Source organism: Maniola hyperantus, chromosome 3 (assembly GCF_902806685.2).
Source record: "Maniola hyperantus chromosome 3, iAphHyp1.2, whole genome shotgun sequence".
Lineage (NCBI taxonomy): Eukaryota > Metazoa > Arthropoda > Insecta > Lepidoptera > Nymphalidae > Maniola > Maniola hyperantus.
Window position 1 is genome coordinate 1703389 of NC_048538.1, and position 22803 is coordinate 1726191.

A 22803-nucleotide genomic window follows, 5' to 3' on the forward strand; every position below is an offset into this window, starting at 1 on the left:
TCCTATACTTACTATCTAATACCTATGGAATTATGCACATACTATATTATGCCTGTATTAGCCTCAATAGCTCAACGGTTGAGGAGCGGACTGAATCCCGAAAGGTCGGCGGTTCAAACCCCACCCGTTGCACTATTGTCGCACCTACTCCTAGCACAGGCTTTACGCTAAGTTGGAGAGGAAAGGGGAATATTAGTCTTGAATAGCATGGCTAATATTCTTTTTTTTTTTTAAAGTCCCGCAAATTGCTAATGCGTGTGGCCGCCATTTTAGTGACATCAGCACTAGACTGAAGTTCCGATTCCGAGCTGATGGTATATTTTTATTTCAGCTGACGTCAAAATTACGTCATTTTGATGTTAGTGAGACATGGTTTCAGCGCAATAGCAATTTGCGGGACTTATACTATCACTATGTTTAAAATAACGAAATGTTTAAATAATAAAAATCATCATAATATTTTATTCGTTCTTTAAAATTCGATGTCTTTGTAGCATTTCTCGGGGCGATCCAGGACACAGTTCATGTCGTGGCAGAAACAGTCATCTTTCGGCGGATCTGAAACATGGTAAGCATGAGTAGGTATACAGTTCTTGCAATTCACGAAGGCGAGTGAACCCTACTCGTGGTTACGTCGTTTACACGGGCATTGCTTAGTGTACCTTACTTATACCGATACGACTTACACACAAGCATAAGCTACTCGCCCTCGTGAAATGCAAGAACTATAACCTCCTTACGTAAAAATAAATTATTATAAGTTACTTATCCATATTAGGTAAGTTATACTCATCACTACCCACATTATAAATGCGAAAGTCTGTCTGTTTGGTAGCTTTTACGGCCCGTCTGTTTAAACCGACATTGACGAAATTTAGTACAGAGATTGCTTACATCCACGGGACGGGACAGGGATATAGGCTACTTTTAACCAAAGAGTTCCCAGGAGATTTTTAAAAACCCTAAGCCCGCGCACAGACGGACAACGAAGTGATCCTATAAAGGTTCATTATGAGGTACGGAACCCTAAAAATATGTACCTTCAGTCAAGTCATCATTATAATACAGCAGCAGATCAGGTATGTGCAGGTTCTCAGGCAGCGCCACGTCGCTGAAGCGGTCCCTCTCGTCAGGAATGCCATTCTCCGCAAGGGTCTTGTTGTACTCGACCCCGCGGCCGAGGTACCGCCAGGTATATGACAGCATGTGCGAGTTGTGGGGCAGGTAGCGCATCATGATCTGGTATATTGTCTCTTCGGAGCACACTTCCAGGGTATCGCTTGAACCTAGTTGGAAATTCAAGACATCTAACAAACATATCCATCAAAGACATAGGTATACTTGCCCGGTTACTTACGTCACCCGGTTCAGGGTGACGTAAGTAACCGGCTGAAAATCAGCGCTATGCAACAAGGCATACAGCATAATGCTGAGCTGGGACCCGTTTTCGGGTTGTGTCACAATGACAGTTTGTTCCGGCGCTTCTTTTGCTTGAAGCGCGTTGGGCTTATGCTCAGGTGGAAGAAGCGCCGGAATAACCAGCCCTTAGTTTTAAGATGTGATGTGTGGCAGTTTGGTAAATAAACGTCTTTTCTTTCTTTCCTACTTACTGAATTTTTAGGAGAAAACGGAAACCGGAAAAATATTCCTAACGGTGGGAAACAGAAACTTCTTTTAATCTGCGCGCCTTAAGGCGTTGTGTTGTGTTGAGTCTCTGTGAAATTATAAGTGGGAGGTCCAACGTTTAAGGTCCAATTCCCGGCAAGGCCAATTTGGGAATTCAGGTATAATTTCTAAATTCCGCATCCGCACTTAGCCAGCATGGCGGAGTATGGCCTTATCCGTTCTCATTCCGAGAGAAGATCTGTGCTCATAGTGGGCTGGCGATGGGTTGATCGTGATAAAGAAAGCACCTCGTCATGAAATTTCTAAAAAAATTGTAACCCGTCAAAGTATTCGTAATCCGAATCGGCCTGGCCCGCTCAGTCAACTTCCCCTCAACGTTACTCTCATCCAGCCACCAGGGGTTGGTGATCGATCTCCAAAGGGTCGAAGGTACCACCGGGCGATCAATGCCGTGGCCGTGTTGATGGTACTCTGTTCTAGTCGCTACGATAGGGTGTGTGTAGTGGACCCAGTCGTCTCCCTTGAACCAGTGGCTGACATCTTTGCCGGCGTATGCGAGGACAGTCCTCGCTAGCTGTAAAATAACGTATACAGGAGCGCCTCCGAGCTGAGTGTCTCATGAGCTGCTCAGCTCGTAGATGTGTACTACAGTTCCCGGCAGGAAATAAGAAATAGGTAGCGGTTTCGTAGAACGTTGTCTCTGTTGTTGTGACCGACAAAACGTCACATGGGTATGAGTGACAGACACACCGTTCTACAAAGCCGAAACTTGTTTCTAAAGGCCGATGTACAATATTTCTCGCCAGCTACTGTAGGTACGCGGATAAAGCTGAACTGTGAACGACTCTTTTTGCGTTACGCAAGGTGAGTGGCAACTTAAACTTCTTGGCAGCTGAGTTACTCATGAGCCCGCAGGTGTGGATGCCCATTCCCATCGCTAGCTGTATAATAACGTAGGAGCACTATGAGCTGAGCAACTTATGAGATGCTGTATATCGTAATTAGATTCAAACACTGTGTTGCCAAAAGACCATAAACACACAAGATAACAAGGACTTACAGGAGTCTTTAGGTATAGCTTCTGACCTCTATCATACTAGATCGATAGTACCACATTATTGTATTACCTACCATAAAGATCATCATCATCAACCAACAGATATCCACTGCTGGACATAGGTCTCCTGCGACTCGTCTGATGTCGTCCGTCCACCTAGTGGGGGTCTTCCAACACTGCGCCTTCCGGTGCGAGGTTGCCATTCTAGCACCTTATGACCCCAACGTCCATCGGTTTTACGAACTATGTGCCCTGCCATTTCAGCTTCGCAACCCGTTGAGCTATGTCAGTTACTCTAGTTCTCCCACGGATCTCCTCATTTCTGATTTGATCACGGTCACCATAAAAATAGCAGTCCTTAAACTGTACTTACTCTTTTAGCATCACAATAAGCATAACCTCGCTTAAAGCAGTCGCAATACTCCACACAATCATCGCCACAGTACCAGTTCTTAACGGCGCAGGAGCAAACCTTCGTACACTTACACAGCCTGAACTGATCTTGAAGCCAGGAGGTGAGGTTCCGTACTTTCCCGTTGAGAGAGACCCAGCAGTCGCTCGCTCTATTGTGAATCGCCACTTCAGCTGGCGTGAACCATTCTTGCTTTGTGTATATCATTGGTGTTTTGTTAGGTTCCTCTCTTCCTACATTTATTTTAGTTTAGGTCAAATACGTATTTCTATAGGCAATAGTAAAGGATAAATAAAATAATTGTGTTTTGTCAAACAAACTTTTGACACCATTTTTAGGGTTTCTGTACCTCAAAAGGAACCTTTATAGGATCACTTCGTTGTCTGTCTGTCTGTCGTGTCTGTAAAAAAACCTTTAGGGTGCCTACTTCCCGTAGACCTAGAATCATTTAATTTGGCAGGTAGGTAGGTGTTATAGCACACGTGAAGGGAAAAATCCGAAAACCGAAAATTTACACAAAAACAATGCAAATATGTTCAGGGACAAATAATTAGTATTTTCAAATTTCAAAGTAAGATTACTTACTGTACCAAATGGGGTATCATATGAATGGACTTTGCCTACACATTCTAAAACAGATTTTATGTATCGTTTTTGATTTATTGTGCAAAATGTCGAAAAAATACGACTGTATTACGGAACTCTCGGTGCGCGAGTCTGACTCGCACTTGGCCGGTTTTTTATTTTGACTTTCATGTATGATATTCCCACGATATTCCATTGAGGCAAAGAGATCCACTATGTTTGACTGAGGTTTGATTATACTAATCGTTTTTTTTTCTTTTTGATTTCTGGCGGGAGGCTTCGGCTGTGACTAGTTACCGCCCTACCGGCAAAGCCGTGCCAGCAAGCGATTTATGTAAACCAACAGGTATGAGTTTAATAAAAACTGCCATACCCCTTCCAGGTTAGCCCGCATCTTAGATTGCATCATCACCTACCACCAGGTGAGATTGCAGTCAATTTGTATCTGAATGATGGAGAGAATGATTTGTTGGGAATAATTTAGGTAAGTCTTTTTTTTTTAAAGAATTTTAGCCATGTTAAATGACTAATATTCCCCTTTCCTCTCCAACTAAGCGTCAGGCTTGTGCTAGGAGTAGGTACGACAATAGTGCAACGGGCGGGGTTTGAACCGTCGACCTTTTGGTTTTCAGTCCACTCCTTTACCGGTTGAGCTATTGAGGCTCTAAAGTTAATATAATAAAGACAAAAAAGTGAGTACATAACATATTTATATTTAGCACAACTTGCGTGCATTTTTAAAATAATAATATTGTAAATACATTAACAAAGAAAGCGCTTTTAATCGTTAGTTTAAATAAATAATTAAAACAGGTCTAAGATTGGGAGCACATTGCACTATCGCTTGAGCATTTTGCGTCTATAACAATGGTCTAAGAGCCAGCGCGTGCCAGACCTTCCTTATTTTATAAAAGCTGAAAGTTTCTATGCGAATTGTCCCCAATTTTGTAAAGCAACATTTGTTTGGATCATGGTGGCTTTGTGAGATGACAGGTAATAAAGGTGTAAACAATCTTACATCAAAGTATAAAGTCAATTTTTTTTTTTCATCAGAGTAATATTAGAAAGCCTGTCATGAATTGCGATACACTTAGTATGGTGGCAACCCCTTGCCAGACACCGTTAAAGTTTGATAGATTATCAAAATCCTGTAAAAATTCTTTGATTTTCCGGGACATCAAGTGGCTTATGTCACTCTTCAGATTTTAAACTATATCCATGCAAAAAAATCACATCGATCTGTTGCGCCGTTACGGCGTAATTGAAGGATAAACCAACTAACAAACATACTTTCGCATTTATAATATTAGCGATTATCGCGATGTGTCTAGGCTACGAGTCGGTCAGTCAGTCAGTTAATCAGTCAGTGTCAGGAGGGAATGTGCGGCGCTTGGGAGAGATGTTTGACGATATCCACCCAGTCCCAGCCGCGCGGCTTTTCGCCCGCGCGTCCCACTTCTGCTCGATCCCACGCTCTTCTCTTCTGTGATTTGCTTAACTGCTCCTTCTTCTCTGGTTTCTTTGATTCAGTCTGTAAAAACGAACAGATGAAAATTTTATGTTTTCTCAACCCTTCGCAGGCACTCCTGTGCACGGATCTCCTCTTAGAATGAGAAGGATTTAGGCCGTATTTTTTAAATCTTTACGATGGCCATTTTGAAATTCTTATTATTTGTTGTTACAGCGGCAAAAGTAATACACAATCTATGAAAATTTCAACTCTCTACCTTCCAGTAGGGCGTTTTCGTATAACCTGCATCAATCATGATTACAATCTCAATTGTTGTGATTGGCTGAATTAGTGCTATTCTTGTTGCAACAATGCATTGTAGCCAATAGTAAGCGAGCGTCAACCAATCAGCCCCCCAATTGTGTAAGAAAAACGTATTCATCCTTATCGTAATTATCAACAAATTCTGCCCTTTGATTGGTTGTGAAACAATGTAAACAGCGAATCAACCAATCAAAGGGCAGAATTTTTTGACGATTACGATAACGATGAATACGTTTTTCTTACACAATCGAGGCGCAAAGCTGATTGCGATCGTGACATTGTAGCTGTCATTCTACCGCAATCGCGCAACAGATATAGTCCGCTGACAGAAGGATGGACGGATGGACAGAAATCGGAGGCTTAGTAATAGGGTTACCACCCTTTGGGTACGGAACCCTAAGAAGGGAAGCTAACCTGTTCAGTAATGGCCATCTTCTCCACCCTCGCAACAACAGCCTCTTCAGTCTGTTGGGACAGTATCTCCGTCACCCGCTCCTTGAGGCACTCAAACAACGTATAGGTCATAGCACAGCCCACCCACTGCTCCGCTTCTGTGTCCAGTATGGACAGGATTTTGTCTTTCACTGACGGTAATCTGGAATGAGAAGCATATTATTATATACAATTTGCAAGATTCTTAGGGGTGTGATTGACTGCTCTGAACTACACAACAAGCTCTGCTGCGTTTATGCACCCTCTAATTACAGCTATCTCCGCCACCGCTCCAAATTTTTCGTAAGTCCGTTTAGTCGCACGGTAGCGCGCTCCAGGTCACCCATACCGCGCACTTTGGCTGCGCTCAACGCGCTGCTGAAGGAGTCCCCTCGCTGTGACATATTTGCTGACAAATGGGCTGACCTCATGGGTCAGATCTTGCACTTTTGTGAAAATTTATAATTTTGCTTTTTAAAATTTATAATTTTATCAATTTTTGTAAGTATGTTTATGTTAGTTTGTACTTGTAATTTAGTTAGTGTAATTGGCTTTATGGCCGTTCTAATTAAATAATAAATAAATAAATTATTAATCTATCTATTTATTCTAGTTCGTACAACCAATAGACGTTGGGGTCCCAAGGTGCTGGAATGGCGACCTCGCACCGGAAGACCCAGCGTTGGAAGACCCACTAGGTGGACGGACACATCAGACGAGTCGCAAGGAGCCGCTGGACCGTGGCGTGTGGAAGTCCCTACAAGAGACTTATGTGCAGCAGTGGACGTCTATTGGTTGATGATGATACTCTATGATTCGCTATTGGGACACCTTGGGACCATTTTAAGCAATGTGCCCCCACCCATTGTCACTTTAGCTAAGCTTAAAGCTATGTTAGTTATTTTGTTCTTCTATGCATTTGATTTCTGATTTGATCACATAGAGAAACTCCGAGCATAACTTTCTTAATCACCCACTGAGTAACTCTAAGCTTTACAATGAACCAAAAGCTTAAAGTTAAGCCGTGTTAAGTGCTATGTGCGGATTATAGCAAGTGCCTATAATCTGCTGAAACAGGTCGAATCTGTATGGTGCAACATGCAGCATGCGACATGCACCACCCGCCCTCCCATTGCTAAACATGTAGGAAAAATCTACCATCACGAAAGCAAAATGCACCACCACCACCCAGCGCCACACAAATTCCAAAACAAAGTAACGCCTGCTTCTATACAACTCAAAGCTTTCTTATATGAGGCCCATAGTTAGCAACTATGTTTTGGATCCATATATTATCATGGCTGGCCACATGCACTGTTCAAAAATTGGTATCTATCTAGTTAAAAATAAAAGGCAAATTAAAAAATACTTACAGATTCTGATTGTAAAATATTTCTAAATTGAAGCTAGGTTTTTCTGTTGGATACGTGGCCCCCCATATTATTTCCAGTACAAATGACTTTTCTCCATCTACATACTGAAATTAAGAAAAAGATAAATTTAGTAGGAAAGCAATCACTAAAATAACATTTAAACTGTTAACAACTAGATGGCGCCTGCCACTTTTTGCATGGATATAGATTTTATAAATCCTGGAGGAACTCTTCGATTCTGCTGAGATGCTAAAAGTTGTAGAGAGATCTTTCTCTAGTCTCTACCATATTTTGTCGAAATTGGTTACACAGATAATAAATAAATAAATAAATAAAATAGCCTTTATTCTCTGATACAATAATTATACATCTTATATTACTAACTAACCGTATTACTAATTTCTTATTTCCTATTATTTAATTATCCTATCCTATATAATTTATTCTAAAAATTGGTAACACCAGCAATTTACAGATCAGGTTGTCCTCTTTGGACATAGGCCTCCTCTAGACTTCTCCATTTTTTCCTATCTAACGCCAATCTGCGCCAACCCTTTGGCAGGTCATCCTCCCATCTCCTCTGATAATGATAGAGAGTAATTACATTAGCTGTTAGCTGCGTAACGAGATCTCTCGTAATTTAAATTCCAAAACAGTGTTTAAAACTCGATCGATCATCATACATACCGTGAATTTACACATTGAAATTGACACGAAATCGGATTACACAGTGATCAAAACTAATTTACAAAAGAGAAGACTGAAAAATAAACGAGATATTACCCCGTTTTTTTTTTGGAGGTTAGAATCCATTAGTAAACATATTTGACAGTGACATTGAGTTACATACCGGCTGACATCTGACATTGGAGTAAGTGTTGCCAAAACACAAAACCAAGAAAAGCTACCAATTTGGTAGTTTTTTGTAAACAACAATGGATCCTCAATTTAAATTACTTTGGAATACAATGAAAGAGGAGATGAGCCAACAAACAGCTGTTATAAACCAAAATATGATTACAACCATGGATGAGAAGCTAAAACCTCTTGTGGATGACATAGTTGGACTGAAACTAGACGTAGAAACATTGAAAACAAAAACACAATATTTAGAAAGACAAACAAGGAAGAATAATCTAATCATACATGGTGTGCAGGAAACTGAAACTAATTTTCCTGATTTAATGAAACATATCATCTCAGATTTGAACGTCGTCAGTGACAAAGCAGGCATAGAAGCTTGGGACAAATGGGAGATTAGTAACGTTCAAAGAATCGGAAAGAAAATCGAGGGTAAAACGCGGCCCATATGCATGACGCTCACTTTGTACTGGCGGAAAATGGAGCTTTTAAGAAATAAGAAATATTTACCAGAAAATGTATATATAACAGAGGATTATCCCAAAGAAGTATTATTAAAGAGGAAAGAATTAAAAGCTCAACTAAAAGAAGAACTAGACAAGGGCAATGAAGCATATATTGTTTATGACCGACTAGTAATTAAAGCAAAGAAAGATAAAAGGAAGCGGTCGCCTACAAAGTCGCCAACCACACCAAACGACGAGAAAACAAAGAACACCAACAAGACTAAAATGAGCCGAATTAACTATTTCGACAAAACGAGATCACTCTCTTTTAGCGGAACTAGCAGCGCGAATTAGCAATCAAGTAACACCAGCAACGAACGGAAAACTAATAAGTCACAAACGGAAAATAACACAACAACAAAGAAAGGTCCCAACCAGGCTGGTCACCTTGGGACGTCAGACCAACACCCTCTAGAAGACGAAACACAAGCAGGAAAAATATCAAAACCTAAACATTTACTAAATTCAATGAAAAGAAAAGATCAAAATAAACTATTTATAGCAACTTTAAATACAAGGACACTCAGAACAGACGATAGACTCATGGAACTGGAATATGCATTAGAAAGAATAAAATGTGATGTAATAGGATTGAGCGAAATACGACGATTAGGAGAAGAAGTGAGAGAGTATAAAGATTATATATTCTACTACAAAGGAGAAACGAAGGGGTTACATGGTGTAGGTTTTATCGTCAAAAGCCATTTAAAAGAGGCCATCATACAATTTAGAAGCAAATCGGAAAGAATTGCCATCTTAGACTTGTCTATCCAAGATGGAAAAGAGCCATGGTCCATAATACAAGTATATGCGCCCACAGAGCAAGCAACCGACGAAGAGAAGAACTTATTTTATACATCATTACGTAATACTATAGAAGAAACAAATAAAAACAAGATTGTGATGGGAGATTTCAACAGTCAAATAGGTAGCCAACAAGATGGAGAAACTAACATCATTGGACCCTACAGTCAAGGTAGGCGTAATAAAAATGGACAAAAACTCATTGACCTTGCGCTCGAATACAATTTAAGAATCATGAATACCTACTATAAGAAAAAAACAAATAGGAAATGGACATGGATCTCACCGGATGGTAAAACCAAAAACGAAATCGATTTCATATTAACTAACACCCCTGGCTTCTTTAATGATGTAGGTATAGTAAACCAACTAAACTTCAGTACAAACCATAGAATGGTTAGAGGTACTTTAGGAATCACAAGCAAACAAAGAACAAGGAAACACATAAAAAACATTACAGATCAAATAGCAACTCCAATCCCAGAAAACATCCTCAATAAAGTAAAAGAACAAATGAACAAAATTGTAAATGACGATTCGGTCCAAGAGAAGTACAATAAACTTGAAAAAAATTTTAACCAATTTAGGAACTGAACTAAAACACATGAGCAAGTTAAACAAAATGGACAAAATAGGACAAAACGCCAGAACTCTAATAAAAGAAAGAGGAAAATTGTTTGTAGACAGGAAAAAGAACATTAAAAAGATAGAAGCACTAAGTAAAAAGATCACATCAAGTATAAGAGGTCATAAGAAAGAAATACGTTTCAACAGAATTCAATCGGAGATCGAAAAAACAGGAGGAATCAAAAGAACGCTGAAAAAACTCAAGGATCATTCATCTTGGATACCGAAAATGAAGGGAAAAAATAAAGAGAACAAGGAATATACAACATCTAAAAGAACAACGATCAGCAAAATCGCTACGAATTTCTACAAAAACCTATACAGTTCACCCGATTTACCAGTAGTAATCGAAACCCCAAACAAGGAGGAAATTCCTTACATACTAGAAAATGAAACAAAACAAGCCATACTGACACAAAAAAACCATAAAGCCCCGGGCGAAGATAGAATAACCAATGAATTGCTAAAGGGGTCACTAGATGCAATACTAAAACCACTAACTAGTCTATTTAACGAAATCTTAGACAGCGAGGTTGTACCGGAACAATGGACAAAGACAACCATAATACTGATTCACAAAAAGGGGGATAAAGATAAAATAGACAACTATAGACCAATAAGTCTTATGACAAATATATACAAAGTTTTTTCAAAAATTGTATTAGGCAGGCTCACTAAACAACTAGATGCAGAACAACCAAGAGAACAGGCGGGTTTCAGAGCTGATTTCTCAACAGCAGACCACATGCATGTAGTGAAACAAATAGTAGAGAAATATAATGAGTATGGAAAACCATACTATATTTCTTTCGTAGACTATAATAAGGCATTTGATTCTCTCTCTCATAACTACATATATAAAGCCTTGGTCAACCAGGGAATAGAAAGGAAATACATCAGACTTATAAATAATATATACAGCAGCAGTACTGCAAAAGTACAATTAGAAAAACTTGGAGAGGAATTTAAGATCCAAAAAGGAGTCAGACAAGGTGATCCCCTGTCTCCAAAGCTTTTTTTGGCTGTGTTAGAGGAAATTTTTAGAAATCTAGATTGGGAAGGGTGGGGAATAAATATTAATGGATGTAAACTGTCACACCTGCGGTTTGCAGACGACCTGGTACTATTTGCCGAGGACCCAGTCACTCTACAAGAAATGCTTGAACAACTAGCAACAGAGAGTCAAAAAGCAGGTTTGACAATGAGCACCACCAAAACAAAGGTTATGACCAATAGGCATCAACAAAAAGTTAACATAAATAATCAGGACATAGAGTATGTGAATGAATACGTCTATCTAGGTCAAGTAATTGCACCAAACTTACAGATGGACAAAGAATTGCAAAGACGAATTAATAACACCTGGGCTCGCTACTGGTCGCTGAAAGAAATACTTAAAAACAAAGATATTCCAATGCCAACTAAACGTAAAGTATTTAACATGTGCATCCTACCAATACTTACTTACGGCTGTCAAACATGGGGTCTGACAAAAGCTCACAATCAGAAAATAAAGGTATGCCAACAAGGGATAGAGAGAAGCATGCTGCACATCAAACTGAAAGACAAGTGGAGACTGACTAAAATTAGAAAGATCACAGGTGTGACAGATGTCTCAAAAAGAATCAAGAAACTTAAATGGCGTTGGGCGGGCCATGTGATCAGATCTCCAAGGGATAAATGGACCAAAGAGGTCACTTACTGGTACCCTAGAGATGGGAAGAGAGCGAGAGGACGGCCACAGAGGACACAGATAGGTCATATTAAAAGATGACAGACAGACAAATTATTTCCTTTATAATCCATATTAATAGTATAAATGCAAAAGTGTCTGTATGTCTGTCTGCTAGCTTTTCACGACCCAACAGTTTAACTGATTTTGATGAAATTTGGTACGGTGTTAGCTTACACGCCGGGAAGGACATAGGCTACTTTTTATCCCCGAAAATTAAAGTTCCCACAAAATGTTAAAAATCAAAATTAAATCCACGCGGACAAGGTCGCTGGCATCATCTAGTTTATAATATAATATTAGTAAAAATTTATTTTTCACACATTCTAGTGTTCATAGGACGTACTAGAAACAATATGGATTTTTTTGTATCTTGCATGTTGTATGAATCGATAATGCTAAATAATAATAATTATGTGATATGAAAAACTAAGTAAAATAAGTACCTTATATTGGTATGTGGTTGCACTAACTTGTTTAAAGTTCTCATCACCTTCGTAAATAGATTTAAGCACTTCAATTTCGTCCGCCTGCTGTTCTGCATCATCAGACATTTTGATTATTAAAATCCTGGAATATTAATTTACAATTCAGCCATGCCCTATTATTATTATGTATGTGATACAAATAAAATTAACAACTAATTGCTAGGCAACAAATACACTCATGGAACTAGGGATCAGCTCAGCTTATTGCGATTAAACACAGTGGTTGAATTCTCTGTGCGATTTGTAAGATACTTAGTTTTCTACCATAACCTCAAATTATACTTTCTACAAACTTTCCTAAATAAATGTTTTATATTCTTGACTTCATGGATGGAAACTTTAAACAGACACACAATTAATAGGTGTCTAGGTCGAAGTAGTTTCTCTAAACTCTAGAATTCTAAAGAAAAGAAAAACTTGTAAATAGTCACTAGTACATATTGTCACTAACCTTGTTTTAAAATATTGCAATGATTAAATTATTATTTAAAATATAAGATATTTTAGAAAATACTTAAGATTTCTATTAATTAACAAAATAATATTACAATGCTGAATGCATGTATTTTTTCAAACATTTTAACGTTTTTTGCAAAATACAAAATTGCAAACCATTCGCAAACGTCAAATATGCACCACAGTGCATAGACCACCATCACATTTACTTTACTCTATGATCACAGTCCTATATTTTTTATCAATGACAAAATCCAGTGATGTCCTAAAAGATTGGACCCAATCCCAATAGTCCGAACGCCAATGCTGAAAGTCAGTTTTAAAGTTCGACCGAAAAGAGTGAATTAAATGGGAGCGCCACTTTCGTTCTTGTGGTACCATGTAGTTACTGCAAACAAAACAATATTGATATCGGAATTTTTAAAATTATTAAAAACACTGAGGAAGCCTAAATCGTAATAATAGTAAAATTGTATTTATAATACACTTACTACGTGTAAATGTTTGGAGTCCCAAGGCGCTGGAATGGCGACCTCGCACCGGAAAGCGCAGCGTTGGAAGATCACTTACTAGGTAGACAGTCGACATTAATAAAATTCGAGAGCCATTGAACGTAATTTCTACTCTAAATGGTCGCACTGTAATAATCTGTTAGCTAAACTGTCTGTGGTGACTGGTGAAAACTTCAAAAATTAAAATACGTTATTCAATTCAACAATTTTAAAAAGTGAATATTTGTTTTTTATTATAAATGTTGTGTTCGAAATCGTAGAAAAACTTGTTTAGTTAACGTTTAAAATGAATAACTGTAAATATGACGGCAAGGAAAACAGACCGAACACCGCTGGAAGATACGACATGTGCCCCTCAAATATACAAAAAACGCCACCTGCAGCTGGCTCCTCAAATACACATCCTACGAATTTTAAAGTGCCATTACCTCGACCCCGTCCTCTTCAAACGAACAATAAAGTGAATGACAAAGAACAGGCTGCGACTCAAGACGCTGCGGAAAAGAAACAAGAATGGGCACTGTCAGACTTCGATTTAGGACGTCCACTTGGCAAAGGTAAATTTGGCAATGTTTACTTAGCACGCGAAAAGAAATCGCATTACGTGGTCGCATTAAAGGTGCTCTTTAAAAGCCAAATATTAGACTCTGATATCGAACACCAAGTCAGGCGCGAGGTGGAAATCCAGTGTAGACTGCGCCATCCGAACATCTTGCGTATGTACGGCTATTTCCATGACGAGAAACGTGTTTATTTAATCCTAGAGTACGCAAAACACGGCGCGCTTTACAAACTGCTGAAGGAACGCGGGCGTTTCGACGAAGTAACCGCCGCCATCTACATTCGAGACTTGACCAAAGCTTTAATATATTGTCACTTGAGGAAAGTTATTCATCGTGATATTAAACCTGAGAATTTACTGATCGGCTATAACTATGAGCTTAAAATAGCTGATTTCGGTTGGTCAGTACATTCTCCGTCTTCAAGACGCATGACGTTATGTGGAACGTTAGATTATCTCTCTCCGGAGATGATTGAAGGCAAGCCTCATAGTTATGCGATTGATATATGGAGTCTTGGAGTCCTTTGTTATGAACTGTTAGTAGGGCTCCCTCCGTTTGAAGCGAAAGATGCTAATCAGACTTATAAAAAGATTAAGCATGTTATAGTCAAGTATCCGGACTATATTTCTGGCCAAGCTAGAGATTTGATGGGGAAACTACTAGTCACTGAACCGGAGAATAGATTGCCATTAGTACAGGTGCTGCAACATCCGTGGATTAAGGACAACGCCCCAGAGGGTGCAAAGCTACCAATTTTGAATCCTGAGAATAGTGAAAAATGATACTCCTCACATTATCACGAAAAACTAAGTGTCTAGAGCTGTTAAAAGTTTTATTCACACACAACCAAGAAGTGCTAACAGAGTTCGCGGTTTTGTTAAAAAATATTGCATGGTATAATTATTATGACTGTCAGTTCATGTTTAGAATATGGAGTCTAAAACTACAAACATACCCTGCCACATTCCTGACATTGCATGATTTAGGGATAATTTAAATGTAATTAAGAGAAATGAAATTAGTTGTCGAATTAATTAAGGGCATGTGTAGTTGATAATAATTAATTTAGAGCCTGTATACACGAAGGACAAAGTTAAGACAGATTTATAGTCAGTCAATCATATTTCAATTTACTACTGAGGAACAACAAAAGGACAAGTGTGCTGCTGAACAACAAAAGTATGTCCTGATCTGTACAGGCCGATTTTATCTAGACTTTTCTGACATTACATTAATTTTACTTATTACATAAATAGAAAAAGGTTAGGCAATTATTATAACTAATATATATCTATGACCTTCTTGTTGTCACACCATTTAAATTTTTGTGTGATTTTGATTTATCAGGAAAAAAATTGATAATGTGTAATAGAATCGTTATTAATTAAGACCTACAAGTATAATTAATATCTATATTAAAATGGTTGTAGCTAGTTAATGTTGCCATTCTGTATAACAAGACAACACTTGTGCAGATTTCAATAAAAGGCAACATGTTATCTTAAATTCTAGTTTAATATTCAATGCATTTGTCACAGTAACTAATAGTTAATATGAATATAATAATAGAATTAAATTGTGATTCAAAATGACTGAAAATACTATTTATACTTAATCATGTTAGAATCCTAAATTTTTAATAAAAATGTCTGATGTATGCAATCCTATTGTTTTTTATTCTTATTGACATAGTAGACGTCCATAGCATATTTATCAAAATTAGGATCCTTCTTGACTATAAAATGCCAGTGTATGAACTCTCCAAGTAAGCATAGAAAACTCAAACTGTACCCTATTGCTAATGCTATGAAGGCACAATACAGCTTTTTCAAGTTAATCAATGCTTTGATTTGCTCTTCTGAAATATCCATAGTCCTAATTCTATACATTGCATCATTAAGCCACTTCTCTACAAGACCAACTTCAACAATTCTTCGGATATAAATATCTGCCAAGGGTTTCAATGGAGAATTCTTGTGAAATCCTATTGATATTGGAATGTTTACCACGCAATCCGTCATGATATGGAGGTCCCTTTCTGCTCTGGAAATTTCCGTGCTGTTTGCTGTGGAATTTTCGAACTCTGTGGTCATGTAAGAATTTTTTCTCTTCACGCTTACATATTTGAGGAAGTTAGCGCTGTCGTAGTACGCGAATACTCCTTTAGCGATTCTACTAGCTGCCTCTTCAAGATTGTCGACATTTTCGAATCTAACGCCGATTTTCTGACTCATTTCGTCGTGGGATTCGATGAAAAACTTCTTTGTCTCTCTACCCCAACCACCGCAAGCAATTTTACTATCGACTAACTCTTTTAAAGTGTCGATGGTTACTCTAGGGGCAGGATTTGCTAAAATAGCGGTCATGCTTGCTCTGTAAGACACGACGAGCAGTATGCAATACAGCCAGTACCACCCTGTCAGTAATCGAATGGACCATCCAGAAGGTAGCTTAGGTAAAGAAACGACTAGTAGCATTCCATAAGTGTAGAGAATGCTGTTCGTTATTTCGCCGAACAAATACATGCCAACAGGTTTTGCGTCTACAAACAAAAATGCAAATATTGAATTTGTACTTTCCTGACCCGCGCAAATGACTCAACATTTTTGCTCTAACAAGTTTAAGACGACACAAACTTAGCTCAAAATATTGAGAAAAGGTTTATGAATATTACCGGTCGTGGGATTTTTCGTAATTTTCAAGCTGTTAGTGTAATCCAAGAGATTCATATAATAAACTGCTAATCCATAAAATATAGCGCCAGTGACGAGCAAAACTAGTAATACAGCTATCCACATGTACAATCTGCAAAATGAAAGCCAATTGAACAAATAACCCTGAAAAATGGTCCTTGGTGATCCTTTCGGCCCTTGGTCTTTTTAACCGACTTCAAAAAAAGGAGGAGGTTCTCAATTCATCGGAATCTTTAAGTGAATAGTTCAACAAGGTTCAAGGCATCGAACCTGGTTGAAACAGTGCAAATTGATTGTCTTAGGTCGAGTCTGGTGACTTAGGTACTTAGCAATAAAGCCAGGGATTCCGTGATTTATCACATTCCCTGGCGATTCCGTCTAAAAATCGATTGAGGTGTACGTCTGGTAAACTTTAGATATCAAATGCACTGAATCGTCGCTTATATTAAATAGCATTTTGAAAGGAGAGCTGATCGTATTTCGATGAATTAATTTGACGGCAAAATAGGCGTTTTCGAAGAGTTAGCAGTCAGACCCTCTGGTCAGGAAGTCCAACTTCGGAAAGTGTGAGGAATGTTCAACCAGTTCACCAGACAAAATGATTTAAATATTCAAACTTACTTAAACGGCAAGATAAGCGTTTTCCAGGAGTTATCAGTCAGAGCCTCTGGAGTCAGGAACGTCCAACATTGCGAAGTGTAAGGGATACTCAAATCGGTCAGTTCCAAGTGATACGGGGTGTATTGCAAATTGCCCAGCGCTACGTCGGCTTTATTGTGAACCATTTCCCCGAGGAGACCTGAAAATGAACCGTTGGTTTGCTTCTGACCCCATTTGTGAACTTCTGCATTGGCTGGTTGATACAGTCTAGGTTTGAAATTCATTTTCTGGGCTAGGGTGTTGAGGATCTAAAACAGAAAACTATAGCTGGTGTATTGCTATGACGTCCGCCTTCTATTCGAGAGGTCGGGAGTTCGATCCCGAGCATTTCTTTTCGGAGTTATGTGCGTAACAACCAATTAAATATCACAAAAGTGAAGGATAACATCGAAAGGAAATCTGCATGCTTGAGAGTGAAAACCGTGTGTGGAACGACCTCCAGCCCGCTGGACCGATGACCTGAAGAGGGTGGTAGGGAGCGGGTGGATGAGTAAGGCGGAGGACTGTGTTTGGTGGCGCGCTCTTGGAAAGGCCTATGTCTAATAGATGGATGGACCTATCCAGGTACAGTGATCATAAAACAAGTAGACAAGCCAAAATCTAAGCTTGCGATATCGCTTGGGGTTTGCATCTTTGGCTTAACTTGCTATGGCATCTTTTGTTTTTGTACACTGCGCAAGTACAACAATTGTTTGTTACGTCTTCTACTGAAAATCGAAATTACCTCAATTTCCACACCCCCAACTTTGCTGGATTCGTTTGATTTCATAGCAATAACTGAGGGTACGTGTTCATAATAGACAACATTCAAAACTTCATTGTTGAGGTTCCCCGTTTTATCAGCAAACAGGTCTCTTCCATAATGAAATTTACCATTCTTCCATATATCTACTCGTCTAGATATAAAAATCCCTTTTATAGGATTCGGGAAAGGTACCGTGGAGAGGTCGAACCAGGCTTTGCTTTTCACGTTCCCTACAATAGTTTTGTGGTATTTCAAGAAGACTACGTTGACGATTCTCTTCCAAATGTAGTGGAGATTGCTGTGGAACAGTCTGATGTCATGGAGCATTATGTATTTGGCTCTAGTGTCCAATATACGATATCTAAAAAAATCGTCAAAAACGTTAATAAAATTGAGAACTCTTCCACTTTTTTGCAATAGAATTTAAACTCTTGTGAATATTGGACTGTAGTAAAAAATTATGTGATTTTTTGTATAGCGGCAGTTTCATCATCGTCATCATCAACCGATAGACGTCCACCGCTGGACATGGGTCTCTTGTAGGGACTTCCACACGCCACGGTATTGCTTCGCCTGAATCCAGCGGCTCCCTGCGCCTCGTCTGATGTCGTCCGTCCACCTAGTGAAGGGTCGTCTGCTGCGCTTTCCGGTACGAGGTCGCCAATCCAGCACCTTGGGACCCCAACCATAGAATATATAATAGTACCTACTATGCCCCAACGTCTATCGTAGGTACATTAGGAACAGGAAAACACAAGTTGCTCTTGCTTAAAATATTTCATATTGGCAAAAAAAGTTGGGTAAACAAGGTAATATGCTATGGCCTATGATTTAAAACAATATTTACCTGTCCCCAAACCTCAGAAGTCTGGTCAATTGCAGACCATTAGCTAATACAATGATGTAGACATTGCAACCGTCTTTTCTGGATTCTCTTAGCGATTCAAGGGTGTCGAAATTCGGCGATAGCAAATCCTCAGATTCTCCGACCACTATCTTGATAAGAAGGTAGGTAAGTAATCAAAGGAAATGTTATACTTATACATATTTAGAAAAACCGGGGAAGGGCGAGTCAGACTGGTGCACTGAGGGTTCCGTACTTCAGTCGTATTTTTTCGACATTTTGCACGATAAATCAAAAACTTTTATGCATAAATAGGTATCTGTTTTAGAATGTATAGGTAAAGTCCTTTCATATGATACCCCATTTGGTACCTATAGTAATCTTACTTTGAAAGTTGAAAGTAGGTAGGTGATTTGTCATGAACATATTTTAATCTTTTTTTCGTGATGTAGGTAACCACAAACTCACGTTTTTCCGATTTTTCCCCATATGTCTGCTATAAGACCTATCCACCTGACAAATTTCATGATTCTAGGTCAACGGGAAGCACCCCCTAGTTAAAAGATTATTATTAGGTAGTGAAAATAATGATTAAGTAGTAAAGTTAAAAGATTATTACCATAACAAAGGGCACAGTTATTGTTCTTTTGAACAGCATCCCTTCGAAGACGCTCAAGTAAACCGTGTCGCATACAACGGTTACGCAAGTGACAATGTCGTTGCGTATTATTCCATTGAGCAAATCTATCAGTGCAAACTCGAGGTCCTTTCGCACCTGCAGCTCTTTGACTATGAGCGAAGATTCTGCGCTGACATTGCTGTAAAATAATTAAGCATTCCTAAATTCGACGACCTCCCTGGCGCAGTGGTGAACGCTGTGGTCTTAATAGTGGGAGGTCCCGGGTTCGATTCCTGGCAGGGGTTTGGAATTTTATAATTTCTAAATTTCTGGTCTGGTCTGGTGGGAGGCTTCGGCCGTGGCTAGTTACCACCCTACCGGCAAAGCCGTGCCGCCAAGCGATTTAGTGTTCCGGTACGATGCCGCGTAGAAACCAAAGGGGTATGGGTTTAATAAAAACTGCCATACCCCTTCCAGGTTAGCCCGCTATCATCTTAGACTGCATCATCACTTACCACCAGGTGAGATTGCAGTCAAGGGCTAACTTGTATTTGAATTCAAAAAAAAAGGGAAGTCCGTCTCCTATTCCGGGGGTCTGGGGTTAGGTCCTACTCTAAGCTTCTACTTTTTCAGAGTAAGATGGAGTAGGTCCTATGTGCGCTTTAGTACTTAATTAAGAGCTAGCGCGCACCACGGAAAATTTCCGTACGTTTTCCCCCGCAAAATCTGTGAACTATTAGAACTATATAGAAGTGCGGGAACTGTGGAATTAATTCTGCACCGGATTTTGATCAGTAGATTAAAATTCACTTACAGTGGCTTTAACAGGCGTTTTAAAGCTAACAAGACAAACACACACTTTAGCATAATGTACTTAATTTAATATGTAATACTAGCTGACCCGGGGCGGCTTCGCTTGAGTGGAATTTTGGTCAAAAAAAAATCGAGGTGGGGGTTGAATTTCCAAGAATCCTGAAACACGTAGTTCTTCATTTGTGATCGAAAACCCAAATACCAATTTTCATGCAAATAACTTGAAAAATAACGGACTTTCATACAAACATCCATCCCCCATTTAACCCACTTAGGGGTGGACTTTCGAAAAATCCTGTCTTAGTGGATACCTACTCTTTACAAAGAATACACCTACTAAATTACATGTTAGGTCCACGCGGTTTAGGCTGTGCGTTGATATTAAGTCAGTGAGGATTTTGAATTTTATATCTGTAGATTAGTATGGATACTTACGAAATTAAAATAATCGCCGCAGTAACACGGAGTATTTGGAGAACACATCCAGCCATTTGGAAAATACAAATTGTGTAAGTAGGTAAAGTTACGGCTAACTGTGTTAATTATTTACAAGGCGACTCTACAGACAGATTGATTGACAGACTTTATTTTGTATGCAAACCAATTTAGTAGCTTTAATTAAAATGGTGAATAAGCGTTAACCGTTTAAAAGGTTCATTTTATTTAAAGTTTCGTTACAAAAATCACTACCCATAACATTATAAATGCGTAAGTGTTTGTTTGTTGGTTTGTCCTTCGATCACGTCGCAACGGAGCAACGGATCGACGTGATTTTTTGCCTGGGGTATAGTTTATGACCGAGAGTGACATAGGCTACTTTTATCCCGAAAAATCAAAGTTCCCACGGGATTTTTAAAAACCTAAATCCACGCGTACGAAGTCGCGGGCATCAGCTAGTCTCTATTTAATAAAAATAAAGGACCATTTCTTTATTTTTGTCAGAAAAGTTAATAAAACTGCGGGTTGTTTCGAAAAATTGTATATTTAATAAATCTTTATAAAAATAATAATATTAAAAAAAAACCCAATAAACCTTACAATTACGATTATAATAGATTTGTACAAACTAATCCCAGTCACAATAATAATAAAAAATTAACATTGATAAAATACATTTGTGAAAAGCCCGCTCTACACTCGAGCCGCGACAGCCGCAAACGCCGCGAAATATTGAGGATGGTTTTGCGGCGTCGCGTTTCCGTCTATCTACCTGTCAGGTAATACGTGGAGTAGGAAATTACATAAATGTTTATTTATTTCTATTGCCGTTATAAAAAACAAATACTTAATAAAAGTTTCAAAATGGACACAATGAAAAATAAAAACCAGCCAAGTGCGAGTCAGGCTCGCGCAATGAGGGTTCCGTACTACAGTTGTATTTTTTCGACATTTTGCACGATAATTCAAAAACTATGATGCATAAAAATAAATAAAAATCTGTTTTAGAATGTACAGGTGAAGACCTTTCATATGATACCCCACTTGATATAGTCACTCACTTCGAAAGTTGAAAATACTAATTATTAGTTCATGACCACAATTTTTTTTGTGTGATCTAACCCTAAATTCACGGTTTTCAGATTTTTCAAGTAACTAAAAACAAGTGTTATTTCTTGAACGATGGTACGGAACCCTTCGTGTGCGAGTCCGACTCGCACTTGACCGATTTTTGGATACACACGATAGTCCTTATGTCTGGAGACTCCGGACGCCCAACTTAGCTATAAGTCCGGAGACTAGACAGTATAGTTTTGGCGGAGTTCGCAAGCTCTCACATTGCGAGTGAAGAGCAGGCTAAAAATATTATACCTAAACTATCACAGTAGGTACACAGTATTAAAGTTGCCTTATTTTATTACTTATTTGAGTACCTCCAGTAAAAAAGGGAATGACTAAAAATCTGATACTTTTAACGATTTATAGTGTTTTGCAATAGGCTACTTGACTCATATCTAATTTCGTCCAATAAATGATTATTTATTATAGTATTTTGCGTAAGACAACGAAATATATCAATAGCAATTATTAAAAACGCAGGATGGATATATAAATCCAATTTTAAAAAATACAGTTTTTATTTTTATTTGAAACGCAGAAAACGCTGTCAGCCATAATGTGACGTCATTAAATATGTAAACAAAGAAATGTCATCCCTATGTAAACTAGTATAGAAGTCATGTTTATTAAACTTTGGGAAGTTATGCTGTTGTTTACAAATGCATGACGTCAGAGCACAGATAATCTATCGGCCAAACATGGCCGACAGTGTTTTCACCTGTCTAAGAAAAATATATTTTTAAATTAAAGTTTTACGGTTTTTAGGGCGCAAAAAAATATAGTGTTAATTTTTTTGATCTAATAGGACAAATATCAACCATTTAAGACCTACTTAAAAAAAGTGTCAACTAGCCTATTGTTATAATTATTTCATTTCTTTTTTATTGAAGGCACTGATATTAGTTAATGCTTAATAATGAAGTACATAACTAATAAACTAATATTATAGGCTCTTTAGAAATTCCAAGTAAAAATCCAATTTCACAGTAGGTACACAGTATTAAAGTTGCCTTATTTTATTACTTATTTGAGTACCTCCAGTAAAAAAGGGAATGACTATAAAT

The 22803-nt window shown here is 38.4% G+C and overlaps 4 protein-coding genes across 5 annotated transcripts; 1 reads left to right on the forward strand and 3 right to left on the reverse strand.

Moving 5' to 3' along the window:
* Positions 1-447: 447 nt before the first annotated feature.
* Positions 448-3318, reverse strand: LOC117996228 (cytochrome b5 domain-containing protein 1). Of its 2 annotated transcripts, none has more exons than XM_034984267.2 (4): positions 3057-3318; positions 1945-2200; positions 1041-1286; positions 448-558 (listed from the first exon to the last, which is right to left on the reverse strand). In XM_034984267.2, exons 1-4 carry the CDS (start codon positions 3300-3302, stop codon positions 473-475), a joined length of 834 nt encoding a protein of 277 aa, XP_034840158.1. In that variant the 5' UTR covers positions 3303-3318; the 3' UTR covers positions 448-472. The 2 variants fall into 2 exon arrangements, with proteins under 2 accessions (XP_034840158.1, XP_069365776.1); XM_069509675.1 differs by having other exon boundaries at positions 1945-2196; positions 3053-3318.
* Positions 3319-4373: 1055 nt separating this feature from the next.
* On the reverse strand, positions 4374-12922 carry LOC117996231 (RWD domain-containing protein 4). The gene is made up of 5 exons (XM_034984269.2): positions 12729-12922; positions 12236-12359; positions 7260-7363; positions 5869-6049; positions 4374-5211 (listed from the first exon to the last, which is right to left on the reverse strand). The coding sequence occupies exons 2-5, from the start codon at positions 12341-12343 to the stop codon at positions 5050-5052; spliced, it is 555 nt and encodes a 184-aa protein (XP_034840160.1). The 5' UTR covers positions 12344-12359; positions 12729-12922; the 3' UTR covers positions 4374-5049.
* Positions 12923-13405: 483 nt separating this feature from the next.
* Positions 13406-15115, forward strand: LOC117996227 (uncharacterized). The gene has a single exon (XM_034984266.2). It carries the CDS (start codon positions 13532-13534, stop codon positions 14588-14590), a length of 1059 nt encoding a protein of 352 aa, XP_034840157.1. The 5' UTR covers positions 13406-13531; the 3' UTR covers positions 14591-15115.
* A 210-nt stretch (positions 15116-15325) lies between these two features.
* On the reverse strand, positions 15326-18884 carry LOC117996394 (glutamate receptor ionotropic, delta-2-like). Its single transcript, XM_034984452.2, has 5 exons — positions 18754-18884; positions 17886-18267; positions 17123-17409; positions 16483-16613; positions 15326-16350 (listed from the first exon to the last, which is right to left on the reverse strand). The coding sequence occupies exons 2-5, from the start codon at positions 18231-18233 to the stop codon at positions 15473-15475; spliced, it is 1644 nt and encodes a 547-aa protein (XP_034840343.2). The 5' UTR covers positions 18234-18267; positions 18754-18884; the 3' UTR covers positions 15326-15472.
* Positions 18885-22803: the final 3919 nt, after the last annotated feature.